The 17,013-nt window shown below is 39.1% G+C and overlaps 1 protein-coding gene across 1 annotated transcript in view; it reads right to left on the bottom strand.

Moving 5' to 3' along the window:
- Positions 1 to 520: 520 nt before the first annotated feature.
- Positions 521 to 17,013, bottom strand: part of HDAC9 (histone deacetylase 9) — a 1,023,935-nt gene continuing 1,007,442 nt past the window's right edge. Inside the window, exon 27 of the mRNA XM_056118063.1 lies at positions 521 to 948. Coding sequence (XP_055974038.1) covers positions 909 to 948 — 40 coding nt within the window. The 3' untranslated portion in view covers positions 521 to 908. The remainder of the gene's footprint in view (positions 949 to 17,013) is intronic.

Below are 17,013 nucleotides of genomic sequence, written 5' to 3'. Positions count from 1 at the left end.
ATTAAGAACATCTTTGAAAAGCAATATACTTTTCAAAGACACTGAGACTCTGTTGGAACATATGCGCAGAGCTACTGTCATCAGGACAAAGGATGTATGACGGGAGGGAGACCTCATCCTCAAATACAGTTGCAAAGCTCCATGTGTGAGAACAGAAAGGGATGTTAAGGATATGGGGCTATCCCCCCAGCCAAAAAAAAAAGTGACATAAAATATTGCATCATTACATACAGAGTTCCTTTGGCATTAGAGTTTGAGAGATAGTGTGGTTTATTCAAGAAAAAAGCCTCCTCCCCCAATTCCTCCATCTTGAACTCTTACTAGTCAAGAGCTGAACCATGTGTTACAACAAAGGCCAAAAAAGCAAACAAAACAAAACTCCTGCATTCTGACGGGAATTGCTATCCGTTCATAGCTGAAAGCAAATCCTGTAAACAATTTAAGACTGACAAAAATTTACCCAGTTTGAAAAAAAAAAACTGATCAGTACGTCAGGAATGGGTATTTCTCAGATTTTGCCCCAAACTTTGCTGGCTGTCATAGTTTATGTAATTAACAGTATCTAATGCTGTTTTGGATGTTTCTAGTTCATACTTTGAACCTGAGAGTGGGTTACCCAGCATATTAAAAGCATGCTGGAAGCAGTTTCTTCCAATCGTGGTTTACTGTAACTTTAGAATCACAGCGGTTACATTTAAGGAATCTTTAATGCCCTTTCAAGTCCATCCAAAGAACAAGTGAAGCTGCTGTTCAGAATTTTGTGCCCAGTGTTTATGTTCTATCGAATCTGTGCCACCCAGGCAGCAGACAAGACATGTCTGAGGGTGCTGGGGTGGGGGTATACACAATGATGTCACACACAGGAAATATCGAGGAGTGGGGTGGTGGTGGGGGGGGGACTTGGCACTTCACAAGGCTGGCTCCTCTTCCATAGGCTCGCCAGCAGTTCTGTAAAAATAAACAGGCAATCAGAATACGGCATAAGAGTACACAATGACATTGTAGATTTTCATGCATAATCAAAGCTGATTTTTCAGCTCTCTCTGATGTTTATTTGTGTTATTCAGTTATCCATAAATAGAGTTTCTTTCCTAGGAAGTATAAACAAATGTCAAGTGGAAAAACATTTTAGATCCAAGCAATCATTGGAAATGTTCCTGTTTATATTAAAACATGTCAGAATATTTTATAACTCTAGATTCAGAAATGTACATGTTTTGTGTCTAGTAAAGACCAATAATTTATTGAAAAATTAACTAAGATATTTTACTTTAGTAGCAACTGAACTGATCTCCTATGGAATTAGTTCGCTGAACATGAGCAAAGGACCTTGTTGGCTTCTGCAGGAGACGCACTAGGACTCTGGTTTTTGCTTCTGTTCTTTCATAACTGGATTGGCTGTCTGCCGGGAGCATTTCAAATCAAATTCTGAATTTGATTAGCAAATCGCTGCTACAGACTCAACGTTTTTACAAGAAATGCACTATGGTAGTGTGTAAATAGTTTTTATTCGGCATCATATGCGGGGTGTTCTGCTCTGGTAAAACCAAAACTAATTGCTTGGAAATTTATACTTGAGATTTGAACTTAATCTAGTAACACTCTTAAGGGTGTTATAAGGCAAACTTTTAGAATGATTTTTAATTTAATCAAAGAGACAAACTGCAACAGTAATCCAAAAGCATGTGATAGTTGGATTGTCGAGGGATGAATGCTGGGATTTGAGAGGCTGGAACAATTGAAGCGGTCTGAGTTCTGTGTTTTGCTAATGTTACAAAAGAACATCTATTCATAGAACCACATTTCTGTGAAGCTTTGCTTCTGGGTGTGAAACAGTGAAAAATAGTTTCTTATATGATTAGTAAAAAAATAAGAGTAAGGATCAATTAATCTTTAATCCGTAAATACTAAGAGGAACAAGTTATTTAATACTTTGTGTTTGTTTCTTGGGCATTTGACATGCATAAAATTATGTTAAATGGTATACCAATACAGAATTATACCCATGCAACATGAGTGAAACACAATATTTGGATGATAATCCTCACTGGGTGATAGAATAATAGGGAAGTGGGTTTTTCCCCATGTTGGTTGACTGCTTTGTAGTCAATATTATTTATCAATTTATATTACACTGGGGAAAAATGCTGTAAGACATTGATGTTTTTGAAGACAAATCAACTTCTGTTTTTTCTTTTTGGGTCACACCTGTTGATGCACAGAGATTACTCCTGGCTCATGCACTCAAGAATCACTCCTGGCAGTGCTTAGGTGATCATATGGGATTCTGGGAATCGAACCCCAGTGTGCTGAGTGCAAGGCAAATGCCCTACCGCTGTGCTATCACTCCAGCCCCCCAAAATCAACTTTTTAAAAAAAATTTGGGTCACACCCAGTGATGCACAGGGGTTATTCCTGGCTCTGCACTCAGGAATTACTCTGACGGTGCTTGGGGGACCATATGGGATGCTGGGGATAGAACCCAGGTCAGCTCCAGGTCAGCTGCATGCAAGGCAAACGCCCTACTCGTTGTGCTATCACTCCGCCTCCCCCAATCAACTTTTAATCATGCTAGTTTTTTTTTTCCTTTTTTTATTATTTTTTTTTTTACAGTTGTAGATTTACAATTTTTTGTGCTTGGGTTTCAATTATACAATGATCAGATACCCATCCCTCCACCAGTGCCCGTTTTTCACCACCATGGATAATATCCCTCCCACCCCCATCCCCCCATCCTCCCCTGCCTCTGTGGCAGGGCAATCCCCTGTGTTCTCTCTCTCCGTTTGGGTGTTGTGGTTTGCAAAAGAGGCATTGAGTGGCAAACATGTTCAGTCCATAGTCTACTTTCGACATGCATCTCCCCTCCTGGGAGGATCCTCCAAACATCCTTTATTTGGTGCTCCCTTCTCTATCTGAACTGCCCTTTCCTCTAGGATACCCGGCTGGCCTCTAAGTTATGGAGTAATCATCCTGGTGCTGATCTCAGCTATTCTTGGGTATTAATCTCATACTTTGTTACTTTATATCCCCCAGATGAATGCAATCTTTCTATGTCTATCCCTCTCTTTCTGACTCATTTCGCTTAGCATGATACTTCCCATATTGTACCACTTGTATGTAAATTTCATGACTTCATCTTTTCTAACAGCTACATAGTACTCCATTGTGTAGATGTACCAAAATTTCTTTAACCAGTCATCTGTTCTTGGGCATTCAGGTTTCTTCCAGTTTCTGGCTATTGTAAAGAGTGCTGCAATGAACAAACAAGTGCAAATGTCACTTCGACTATACATTTTTGCCTCTCTGGGATATATTCCCAGGAGTGGTATTGCTGGGTCAAATGGGAGCTCAATTTCTAATTTTTTGAGAATCGTCCATACTGTTGTCCAGAAGGGCTGAACCAGTGGACATTCCCACCAACAGTGAAGGAGTGTCCCTTTCTCGCCACATCCGCGCCAGCATTGGTTGCTTTTGTTCTTTTGAATGTGGGCCAGTCTCTGAGGTGTGAGATGGTATCTCATTGTGGTTTTGATCTGCATCTCTCTGATGATTAATCATGCTAGTTTTTAGTTAAACTAGAAAGAAAAAGATGTCGATACAATGTATCTGAAAATGAACCAGTCACAGTAATAAGTGTTTCTACAATAAATAATATATAGAAGACTTATCCATGGAACAATAAAAAATAAGTGATATTAACACATCTTCCCCAAGTGAGAAGCATTTGTTACTATTTTACATTGTCCAAATGAAAAAGTTCCAAGAGTCAAGTGAACTCCTTACAAATTAAAATTTCATTGGAAGTTATATTTAAGAGTGTACAGGATAGAGATTGTGATAAAGTGCTTAGAATAGATTTGTATTTTTTTAAAAAAAATTATTGAATCACTGTGAGATAGTTACAAGCTTTCAGTTTTGGGTTACAATCACACAATGATCAATCACCCATCCCTCCACCAGTGCACATTCTACACACCAATATCCCCGGTATACTCCCCCTTTCCCACCCTCCCTCTGCCTCCATGACAGACATGATTCCCCATAATCTCTCTCTACTTTTGGTCATTATGGTTTGCAATGCAGACCCTGAGAAGTTACCATGTTTTGTCCTTTATCTACTTTCTGCACACATCTTCCATCCCGACTGATTCCTCCAGCCATCTTTTTCTTAGCGATCCCTTCTCTATTCGAGCTGCATTCTCCCCTTTGCTCATGAGGCAAGATTCCAGCTATGGAGCAATCTATCTGTCCCATGTATCTACTGTCCTTAGGTGTCAGCCTCATGTTATGTTGCTTTATACTCCACAAATGAGTGCAGTCCTTCTATGTCTGTCCCTCTCTTTCTGACTCATTTCACTTAGCATGATACTCTCCATGTCTATCCATTTATAAGCAAAGTTCATGACTTCATCTCTCCTGACAGCTGCATAGTATTCCATTGTGTAGATGTACCAAAGTTTCTTTAACCAGTCATCTGTTCTAGGGCACTTGGGTTGTTTCCAGATTTTGGCTATTGTGAACGGTGCTGCAATGAACATGTAGGTACAGGTGTCATTTCTACCGTGCTTTTTTTGCATCCTCAGGGATATATTCCCAGAAGTAGTATTGCAGGGTCATAAGGAAGCTCAATTTCTAGTTTCTGAAGGACTGTCCATATTGTTTTCCAGAAAGGCTGGACTCTTGGGCATTCCCACCAACAATGAAAGAGTGTCCCTTTTTCCCCAGATCCACGCCAGCACTGGTTGCTTTTGTTCTTTTGAATGTGTGCCAGTCTCTGTGGTGTGAGATAATATCTCATTGTTGTTTTGATTTGCATCTCCCTGATGGCTAGTGATGTGGAGCATTTTTTCATGTGTCTTTTGGCCATTTATACTTCTTTTTTGAGGAAACTTCTGTTCATTTCTTCCACCATTTTTTGATGGGTTTAAGGTTTTTTTCTTGTACAATTCTACTTGTGTCTTATATATCCTGGATATTAATCCCTTATCAGATGGATATTTGGTGAATATTCTTTCCCATTCTGTGGGCTCTTTCTGTATTTTGGTCACTGTATCTTTTGAAGTGCAGAAGTTTCTTAGTTTGATGTAGTCCCATTTGTTTATGTTTGCTTCCACTTGCATGGTCAATGCTGTTTCATACTTAAAGATTTTTTAGCTTTAATAATGTCATGAAGAGTTCTGCCTACATTTTCCACTATGTACCATATGGATTCATGTCTGATATTGAGGTCTTTAATCCACTTTAATCTGACTTTTGTGCCTGGCATTAGACAGAGGTTAGAATTTATTTTTATGCAGGTAGCTATCCAGTTTTCCCAGCACCAAGTGTTGAAGATGCTTTCCTTGTTCCACTTCACATTTATTGCTCCTTTGTCAAAGATTAAGTGGTCATTTATATGGGGGTTTGTGACAGAATATTCAATTCTGTTCCATTGGTCTGCAGGTCTGTTTCTAGCCCAGTATCGTGCTGTCTTAATTACTACTGCTTTGTAGTATCGTTTGAAGTTGTGGAGGGTGATGCCACCCATCTTCTTTTTCCCAAGAATTGTTTTAGCTATTCATGGGGGGTTTATTTTTCCATATGAATTTCAGAAGTGTTTTGTCTATTTCTTTGAAAAGATGTCATGGGTATCTTGATAGGGACCGCATTGAATTTGTATAGTGCTTTGGGCAGTATTGCCATTTTGATAATGTTAATCCTACCTATCTATGAGCAGAGGATGTGTCTCCATTTCCTAGTGTCCTCTTTTTTTTCTTGAAGTAGTGTTTTGTAGTTTTTCTTGTATGGGTCCTTTACCTCTTTGGTTATGCTGATTCCGAGGTACTTGATTTTCTGAGGTACTATTGTGAACAGGACTGTTTTTTCAGTGTCTATTTCTTCTCTTTTGTTATTTGTATATAAGAAAGTCATGGACTTTTTGGTGTTGATTTTGTAGCCTGCCACTTTACTAAACCGACCTATTGTTTCTAGGAGCTTTTCTGTAGAATCTTTACGGTTTTCTAAGTATAGTATCATATTGTCTGCAAATCGTGATAGTTTGTCCTCTTTGTTTCCTATCTGTATTCCCTTGATACCTTTCTCTTGCCTAACTGCAATGGCCAGGACTTCCAGTACTATATTGAATAGGAGTGACGAAAGTGGGCAACCTTGTCTTGTGCCCCATCTTAGAGGAAAGGCTTTAAGTTTTTCCCCATTGAGAATGATACTTGCTGTGGGCTTGTGGTAGATGGATTTGACTATATTGAGGGAAGTTCCTTCAATGCATACTTTGCTGAGAGTTTTCATCATAAACGGGTGCTGGATCTTGTCAAATGCTTTCTCTGCGTCTATTGATATGATCATATAGTTTTTATCTTTTTCTTTTGTTGATATTATGGATTTATGTTGATTGATTTCCGAATGTTAAACCAGCCTTGCATCCCTGGGATGAATTCTACTTGGTCATAGTGTATGATCTTTTAGATGAGTCATTGGATTCTATTTACTAATAGTTTTTTGAGGATCTTTGGGTCTGTGTTCATCAGTGATATCTGCCTGTAATTCTCTTTCTTTGTGGTATCTCTGTCTGCTTTTGGTATCTGGGTAATATTTGCTTCGTAGAAACTCTTTGGAAGTGTTTTTGACACTTCGATTTTGTGGAAAAGCTTAAAGAGGTTTGGGAGTAAGTCCTCTTTAAAGATTTGGAAGAATTCACTAGTGAATCCACCTGGGCCAGGACATTTATGCTTGGGGAGACTTTTTATTACCATTTCAATTTCCTTGATGGTGATAGGTCTGTTAAGGTATTCGAAGTCTTCTTGGTCAGCCTTGGGAGGCTATAGGAATCTAGGAATTTATCCATTTCCTTGAGGTTTTCGTATTCTGTGGCATAAAGCTTCTCAAAGTACTCCCTGAGGATCCTTTGAATTTCTGTAATTTCTATTGTAATGACCCCCTTTTCATTTCTGATTCAGTTTATTAGGGTTTTCTCTCTCCCTTTTTTTATGAATTTTGCTAGAGGCTTATCGATCTTGTTTATTTTCTCGAAGAACCAGCTCTTGGTTTTATTGATAGTTCGGATTGTTTTTTTGGTTTTCCATCTCGTTAATCTCTGCTCTGAGTTTTATTATTTCCTTCCTCCTGTTTGGGTTGGGCTCCTTTTGTTGGTCCTTCTCCAAGCTCTTAAGCTGTGAGGTTAGGTTACTTATGTGGGCTCAATCCTCCTTCCTGAGGAATGCTTGTAGAGCTATAAACTTTCCTCTTAACACAGCATTTGCTGTGTCCCATAAGTTTTGGTACCTCGTATCCTCATTTTCATTTGTTTCCAGGAATCTTTTGATTTCCTCTTTGATTTCCTTTCTAAGCCACTTGTTGCCCAATAGTGAACTGTTTAATTTCTAGGTGTTTGTTTTAGTTTTCTGTTTGTATGTGTGATTTACTTCTAATTTCATGCATTGTGGTCTGAGAAGATTGTTGATACAATCTCTATCTTCTTAATTTTATGGAGGTATGTTTTGTGACTCAGCATGTAGTCTATCTTGGAGAATGTTCCATGCACACTTGAGAAGAATGTGTATTCAGTGTTTTGAGGATGAAGTGTCCTGTATATATCTACTAAGTCCCTTTCTTCCATTGTTTCCCTCAGATAAAGTATGTTCTTGCTAAGCTTGAGTCTGGTTGATCTATCAAGAGGTGATAAAGTGGTGTTGAAGTCTCCCACTAGTATTGTGTTGCTATCAATGTCTTCCTTCAAGTCTATGAATAGTTATTTTAAGTACTTTGCTGGTCCCTCATTAGGTGCATATACATTTAGTATTGTAAATTCTTCCTGTTATACAGATCCCTTGATCAACAAGAAATGGCCTTCACTGTCTCTTGTGACCTTCTTCAGTCTGAAATCAATGTGGTCTGATACTAAGATGGCTACCCCAGGTTTTTTATGGGAGTTGTTTGCCTGTAGGATTGTTTTCCAGCCTTTGACTTTGAGCCTGTGTTGCCTTAAAGTAGTCTATTTAGTTGTTCTTTTAACCATGGTTTTGAGTCTATGAAGTTCCTGAGCTGTTGTTTGTCTGTGAAACTGTGTGTTCTTCTTTCTGTTATGAATGAGAGTCTCACTGGGAGATTTGTATTTTTTTAACTTTCTGAAAGAGATGTTGAAAGATGGAAGTTAGGTACTTTTCAGGTTTTTGAAGTATCCACTAGTAAACCTTATGAATTCTTCAAACATCCAGGTTATATGAGAACTTCGACTTTTCTTTGGGGGGACTTTCGATTGTTACAATGTTCATGCTGGTAATTTGCCTGTCTGAGTTTTCTACACTTCTGCCAGATTCAGTATTTTTTTTTTTGCTTTTTTGGGTCACACCCAGCAATACTCAGGGGTTACTCATGGCTCTGCACTCAGGAATTACTCATGGCAATGCTCTGGGAATCACATAGGGTGTGAGGATTATCAGAACTCAGGTCGGCCACATGGAAGGCAAACATCCTACCCACTAAACTATCTTTCCAGCCCCTGATTCAGTCTTAAGAGGTTTAAGGATTAGGGGCTGGAATGATAGCACAGTAGGTAGGGTGTTTGCCTTGCAGACAGTGGACTGGGGTTTGATTCCCAGCATCCCGTATGGTCCCCTGAGCACCACCTTGAGTTATTCATAAGTTCTCCAAATTAGTGACCAAGTTTTTCAAAGTAATTGTATATGATGTTTTTCATTTGTATAGTGTTTCCATGAATTTATTTAAAGGTTTATAGCCTTGCTAATTTGTTAAAAAAATCAGTTCTTTGTTTTATTTATCCTTTGTATTGTTTTACTCTTTCTATCATTAAATTTTACTACAACTTTGTTACTTTTCATGTTCTTAGTCCTTCTTTGGTGCTCTTTTTCTAATTTTTTTAGATGCAGGTTAGATTGAGTCTGTTTTCTGGTAAATTCCCATATTGCTGTGAAATTTCCTTTTAATATATTTTTTGATGTTTCTTATATGTTTTGGTAGCTTTTGTCTTTTCATTTTTCTACAGGAATTTCATTTGTCCTTCAGTTACCTTTTTGAGCCAATGGTTACTTAGTTGTATATTGTTTAGTTTCCAAATGTTTGAGTTTCCCCAGTATTCTTTTTTGTAATATATTTCCACCTTTACCTTTTCTTTTTTCTTTTTTTTTCCCCTTTATTTTATTTTATTTTTTTTAAAGTTGTAGATTTACAATTTTTTGTGCTTTGGTTTCAATTATACAATGATCAGATACCCATCCCTCCACCAGTGCCCATTTTCCACCACCATGGATAATATCCCTCCCACCCCCATCCCCCCATCCCCCCTGTCTCTGTGGCAGGGCAATCCCCTGTGTTCTCTCTCTCCTTTTGGGTGTTGTGGTCTGCAAAAGAGGCATTGAGTGGCAAACATGTTCAGTCCATAGTCTACTTTCGACATGCATCTCCCCTCCTGGGAGGATCCTCCAAACATCCTTTATTTGGTGCTCCCTTCTCTATCTGAACAGCCCTTTCCTCTAGGATACCTTTTCTTTTTTCACAAAAGTATTTTTGTTTTCTTAACAAAGGTACTATTGTTATCATTTATTTCCATTTTCTGAGAAGATACTTGGCTATATTCATATATTCGGAATTAACAATGTGGTCCCAAAATGTGGTCCTTTCTGGAGAATGATCTAAATATACTGGAGAAGAATGTGTATTCAACTTTTGAGAGATGAAGAGCACTGTACATGCTTATTAAACTTACATCTTATATTTCTTCCTTTATACTCAATGTTTTCTTATTGACTATTTTGTCTATTTATTCTATCCTTTGGTGAGAGCTGTAAAATTTCTTCATGCTATTGTGGTGCTATCAACATCTTTCTTTAGATCTGTTAATGTTTTCTTTATGTATTTTTGATGCTCCTTTATTGATACATGTCCTTAATGAGTATTATGTATTTTTGATGCTCCTTTATTGATACATGTCCTTAATGAATATTAATTAAGTTATGATATAAATATTTTATCATCATTCTATAGTGTCCATTTATGTCTCATTAATTTGTTTTATTTTGTTTTATTTTTTATTAATTTTTATTGGTGAAACACCATGAGGTACAATTGTAGACTTACAAATTTTTGTGCTTGGGTTTCGATTATACAATGATCAAATTCCCATCCCTCCACCAGTGTCCATTTTCCACCACCATGGATCCCAGTATCCCTCCCACCCCCATCCTCACCATCCCACCTTGCTTCTGTGGCAGGGAATTCCCTTTTATTCTCTCTCTCCTTCTGGGTGTTGTGGTCTGCAAAAGAGGCATTGAGTGGCAATCATGTTTGGTCCATAGTCTACTTTCAACATGCATCTCTCATCCTGGGAGGATCCTCCAAACACCTTTTATTTGGTGCTCCCTTCTCTATCTGAGCTGCCTTTTCCCCTAGAATGCTTGGCTGGCCTCTAAGACATGGAGTAATCCTCCTGGTACTTATCTTGACTATTCTTGGGTATTAATCTCCTATTTTGTTACTTTATGTCCCCCAGATGAATGCAATCTTTCTATGTCTGTCCCTCTCTTTCTGACTCATTTCGCTTAGCATGATACTTTGCATGTTGTACCACTTGTATGTAAATTTCATGACTTCATCTTTTCTAACAGCTACATAGTACTCCACTGTGTAGATGTACCAAAGTTTCTTTACCCAGTCATCTGTTCTTGGGCACTCAGGTTTTGTCCAGATTCTGGCTATTGTAAAGAGTGCTGCAATGAACAAACAAGTGCAGATGTCACTTTGACTATACATTGTTGCCTCTCTGAGATATATTCCCAGGAGTGATATTGCTGGGTCAAATGGGAGCTCAATTTCTAATTTTTTGAGAATCGTCCATACTGTTTTCCAAAAGGGTTGAACCAGATGGCATTCCCACCAACAGTGAAGGAGTGTCCCTTTCTCGCCACATCTGCGCCAGCATTGGTTGCTTTTGTTCTTTTCAATGTGGGCCAGTCTCTGAGGTGTGAGATGGTATCTCATTGTGGTTTTGATCTGCATCTCCCTGATGATTAATGATATAGAGCCTTTTTCTCATGTTCCTTTTTGCCATTTGGATTTCTTCTTTGAGAAAAATCTCTGTTCATTTCATTGCCCCATTATTTATGGGGTTGGATGTTTTCTTCTTGTGGAGTTAAACCAGTAATTTATATATCCTTGATATCAACCCCTTGTCAGATGTGTATTTGGCAAATTTACTTTTCCCATTCTGTAGACTGTCTTTGTATTTTGGTCACTGTTTCTTTTGAGGTGCAGAAGCTTCTTAGTTTAAGATAGTCCCATTTATTTATCTCTGTTTTCACTTGCTCGGCCAGTGGCATGACATCTTTGAAGATACCATTAGCTTCAATGTCATGGGGGGTTTTGCCAACTTTGTCTTCAATATACCTTACAGATTCTGGTCTGATGTTGAGGTCTTTAATCCATTTTGATCTTCCTTTTGTACATGGTGTTAGGCAGAGTTCTGAGCCCATTTTCTTGCATGTAGCAATCCAGTTTTACCAGCACAATTTGTTAAAGAAGCTTTTCTTACTCCACTTCATATGTCTCATTAATTTGTTTTAAGCCTACTTTGTTTGATAGGACATTCTAAAAACCTTTTAGTCTACTATTTGTGTGCATGATTATTTTCGCATCTTTTAGTTTGAACCTCTATTTATCAAGACAGTTAAAATGTATCTCTCATAAGCAGCTGAAGTTTGGGTGCAATTTTCTGATCTCTGTGTAAAGAGAAATAATTGGAATATGGGTTTTAGTACCCTTTTTTTCCTTAGTGAGATAAACTAGTTTCATTTAAAGAAATTTAGATAAATGTGGGGGTCGAGAAAGAGATACATGTTGAGAAGAGACAGTACACATCTCAAGGTTGAGATGCTGGTGAATGTCTAGGTTGGGGATGCATGCTAATCCTAGGGTGCAGAATGCACTCCTATATATAATGTTAATTTTATAGCAGGAGTTCTCCAAAGTGCCACACCTGGATAATTGTCATTGAAAAAAGCATTGACTCTTGATTATATATATATGTGTGTATATATATATATATGCATATATGTATGTGTGTGTGTGTTTGTGTACAGTACTAAGGAATCACTCCTGATAGGCTCTAGGGACCATATCCAGTGCCAGGGATTGAAATCCTATTGCTGCATTCAAGGTAAATATTTTATCTTCAATACTATCTGTCTGGCTCCTCTTTTCACCATGACTTTTAGCTTCTCTTAAAGTTCCTTCTTCATTGATGTTGTTGGTTTCTGAGCCACACATATCTGTGCTCAGACCTTACTTCTAACTCTGTGCTCAGCCCAGGGATCACTCCTGGCAGTGGGATCATATGCAGTGCCAAGATGTGAACCCTAGTGTCAGCAGAATGCAAGGCAAGCACTCTACCCACCGAACCATCTATTTAACCTCTACAGCTTCCTTTCTGAGGTGGTCCAATTCATCTGGGTGGTGCCTCAGTTTCTGCATGACTAATGTTCTCCATCTCTAAAGAGTTCAGTATTTTCATTTCAAAGGAATATGGGCTTCATGCCTTTTAGATACTTCATGGATAGGGAATTTATTCTTAGTTTTTAATTAAAACAACCTTATTACCAGACACCCTCCATTTGCCTGCATGCCTGAAACTAGCCCCCTCTCCCCACTTCCCCCCCGCCCATTTCATTGCCTTAAATCTTTAAGAATTACATTCGTGAAGGCCTATTTTCTACAGCTACTTCTTACAGAAAAGTGGCATGGACCTGCCTACATAAAGGAGTGAAATTTTTATTAGAGGGCTCAGGCAATGGCTTATAGGGTTTATTTTTTTTTATTTCTTAGATTTTTATAGATTTTATTTTTATAAATATAGTTCACAGTATTTAATTATAGGTACTATTCGAACACCAATCCCACCACCAGGCTTATTGGGTTTAAAAGTTGACAGAGTCTAAAAGAGATCATATAGATTACAAAACTATTTAAAAAATATTAGACCTGGAGTGGGAACAAAGAGACAAACTTTCCCTGGCCTAGGAAGATAGAGTGTTTAAAGAAATAGTAAAATAAAATAATGACCATAGCTAAAGCTTTGGTTCCCTTCATTCTCTTTTTTCCCTTTATTTTCTTTGGTCACTTTTGGCTGTGTCCAGGGCTTACTCCTGGCTCTGTGTTCAGGGCTTAATCCTGGTTCTGTGCTCAGGGATCACTCCTGGTAGGCTTGGTGGATTTTTTGAGTGCTGGAGATTAAACCCACATTAGCTGTGTGCAAGGCAAGTGCCTAATCTACTGTACTATCTCTCCAGGCCCATGGTTTCACATAATAATGAGTTTTATGTGAAAAAGAAGGGTAAGTTAGCTTCTATTTTTTTCTGGTTTTCTGTAAAATAAGACAATAAAGGCACGTTACTTAGCTTTTAGAAGAGAATAAATAATATCTAGTTTTTCTTAATAATAAGTTTTCGATCCTTGGTGGGTTCACAAGAATAGTTCAATTTCTATAAGATTTTAGAGATTGTTTTAGGCAGATCGAACTGATTTTTATTCTAGAAAGAACAAATAAAAAAATTTTATTAAATATTCTATCAATTATTACCCTTGAGCCCCCAAATAGCCAAACCAATGATAGAAATAAAGAAGAAGAAAAATATGGGATACCACCTGACATCCCCTCTCAGAGAGTCCAGCAAGCTACCAAGACGTATCTCGCCTGCACAGCAAAGCCTGGCAAGCTACCAGTGATGTATTCAATATGCCAAACATAGTAACAACAAATCTCACAATGGATCGATGAATAACAGGAGGACAGAGCTACAGTACTCCTGATATTGATCCTACATGTATCTTCAATGATTTACTGCCATTGGTCAAGAAAATTGAAGAAATAATAAACAAATGGGAGTATATTAAACTAACAAACTTTTGCATTGAAAGGAAAATAATGACCAGAATATAAAGAGGATTTTCATACTTGAAGAGAGTATTTAACCACCACTGATCTTTTTTTTTTCTTTTGCGATACGCGATATGCAGGGGTTCATGCACTCCTGGTTCATGCACTCAGGAATTACCCCTGGCAGTGCTCGGGGAACCTTATAGGATGCTGAGAATAGAACCAGGGTTGGGCCATGTGCAAGGCAAATGCCCTACTCACTGTGTTATCACTTCAACCCCCTCACCACTGATCTTATGAAGGGATAATATCCAAGATATATAAAAAACTGGTAGAACTTTATAAGAAAAAAATAGAAGAAATAAGAGAAAGATATGAAAAAAATCCTCAGAGAAGACACATATGGCCAAAAGACACTTGATCACTTGATCACTTGATCCCCCGTTATTCATCAATTTACTCGAGTGGGTGCCAGTAACATCTCCATTCATCCCTGTTGTGTGCTAGCGTAGCCGAATGGCATGTGTTCATTCTAGGAACATGCAGAGCCTCAACCCGATCATTCAGGGTCTTGACAAAGAAGTCTGACCATCTTGTAGGTGGACGTCCACGCGATCTTTTGATGTCCCGTGGAATCCAGTCAGTAATGGCTCTAGTCCAGCGGTTGTCTGTAAACCTCATTACGTGTCCAGCTAATCTGATTTTTGATACCTTGGCAAATGAGATAGCGTCCCTGATTCTTGAGCGTTGACGGAGATAAGAACTCTGGATTCTATCTCTCATTTGAGTGAAGCGTGATATTCCAAGCACAGCTCTTTCGATTCCTCTTTGAGAGACCTGAATAGCGTTCTCATCCTGTTTTCCTAGGGCCCAGGTCACTGAGGCATATGTTAATGCAGGAAGAACAGTGGAATCGAAGAGATGAGCTCGAAGCTGGAGGTTCTTTGTCTTCTTAGTTATTTCTTCAATGCTCTTGAAGGCATTCCAACCCGCTCTCTTCTTCCTGTGCAACTCAGGTGCCAGGTCATTCATTATGTTGATTTCTCGACCTAGGTATATATAATTGTTGCATTTGGAGATGGCAGTTCTGTTGAGAGCGAATGGAGCGTCAGGAGCGAGGCTGTTTCTCATAAACATTGTCTTCGTAAGATTCAGCTGTAGTCTGACCTTTCCACACTCACAGTAGAAGTCGGTCAGCATTTGTGCTGCTTGGCTGATGTTTGGTGTTATTAGAATGATGCCATCAGCAAAGCGGAGGTGGTGTAGTTTCTGGCCATCTATCTCCACTCCCATTTCTTCCCATTCCAGTCGTCACATGATGTTCTCGAGGGTGGCACTGAAGAGTTTTGGTGAAATGGTATCACCCTGCCGAACGCCTCTCTTGACATGGATGATTACTTCTTTGTAGAATGGTGAGATCCTGGTAGTGAATTCGTAATAGAGATCACGGAGGATCCTGATGTATTGAGTTTGTATGCCCTTATTGGCTAGGGCTTCTATGACCGCTTCCATCTCAACAGAATCAAAGGCCTTCTTTAAATCAATGAACGTTAGACAGAGAGGCATCTTGAACTCCTGAAAAACCTCAATGAGCTTAGTAATCGTGTGGATTTGGTCGATGGTACTGAATCCTTTTTGGAACCCGGCTTGTTCACATGGTTGTCCTTCATCTAGTGTTCTGCTAATCCTATTCAGGATGACTCGAGTGAACAGTTTGTAGATGACAGACAATAGGCAGATTGGGCGATAGTTGCCAATGTCATGGATGTCTCCCTTATTGTATAATAGTGCAGTCCTGCTTGTTTTCCATTGGGATGGAACCTTGCATAAAGACAGGTAGCATGTGAAGAGCCAAGCCAATATATTGATGAGTACTGATGGTAAGTTCTTCAGGTGTTCAGGTCTGATCTTGTCTGGGCCAGGTGCTCTTTGTTTCTTTACTGACGAGATGGCATGTAGAATTTCGGAAGGGAGAACGTTGGGAATGATATATCCATCATGTGGAATGTGGTATGTGGGCAAGTGGACGTGGCTATTAAAGAGATCTGAGTAGAAGTTATGAATAATCTTCTCCATTGCCCTTCTGGAAGATGTGATAGACCCATCAGGATGTCGGAGGGCAGTCATCTTGGTCTTGTAGTTGGTGAAGGACAGGCGGGGATTGCGAATGCTTTTCCCGGCTTCTGCCGCATCTACCAGCACTGCTATTCTCCTGTCTTTGAGGTCATCCTTGATGGCTTCTCTGCATTGTTTTGCCAGCTCGGATGTTCACTTGCCGTTGCCTGAGGCATGTGCCAAGCCACATTGGCGAATAAGTTCAAGAGTGTTCGAAGAAAGGCAATTTTTGTGGTTATCTCTATCTTGGCATTCATCGCACTATCATGGAGGTGCTGAATCACTTGATCGTTTTCCTCATCATCCTCTTCCCATGTTGCTGCAACAGAGCCAAAGAGCTCCTAGTTGGTGGTCATTCTGGGAGTTCTCTTCTTAAACTTTGCATTCTTTTCTCCCCAGTCTGTGAGGTAGAATTTTGCACGAAGGAGATGGTGGTCCAATCCCGCTTGGAATTTTGGGACAACAGCAACATTGGTTAGGCAAAACCGCCGATTGAATATGATGTGGTCTATTTCATTGTGGAACCGTCCACTGGGAAACTCCTATGTCCAACATTTAGATTCAGCCTTTTGAAACTGTGAGTTACTATGGAAGGTCTTGGTTGACATGATCAACTCAGACAGTCTGTCACCCTGTTCATTCCATTCTAGGTCATGGGTCCCGATGTGAAGTTCATCGGATGATCTTCTTGGTCCTATCTTGGCATTAAAATCACCGACAATGATCTTGTAGAAGGTGTGATCTTCTTTATAGAACTTCTCCAGCTCCATGTAGAACTTCTCAATTTCTCTTTCACCATAATTGGATGTTGGTGCATAGGCAACAAAGATAGAAACTGCCGGCAGTGAGCCACATCTATTCAAGTGTAATCGTCCGATTCAGGTTGTTAGGCATTCGAATGAATCAATGCTCATGGCTAAGTTCATGTTGACAAGATACCGACACCACCGACGCCTCTTTTGTCACATGTTCCAAGGAACAGTTCTTCTCCAGTGTTGAAAACAGCGTTATGTGATTGA

The sequence above is a fragment of the Sorex fumeus genome, unplaced genomic scaffold (genome assembly GCF_029834395.1).
Source record: "Sorex fumeus unplaced genomic scaffold, SorFum_2.1 ptg000037l, whole genome shotgun sequence".
Taxonomy (NCBI): Eukaryota; Metazoa; Chordata; class Mammalia; order Eulipotyphla; family Soricidae; genus Sorex; species Sorex fumeus.
The sequence above is the reverse complement of the archived record's forward strand: the minus strand, read 5'-3'. Positions and strand labels throughout refer to the sequence as shown.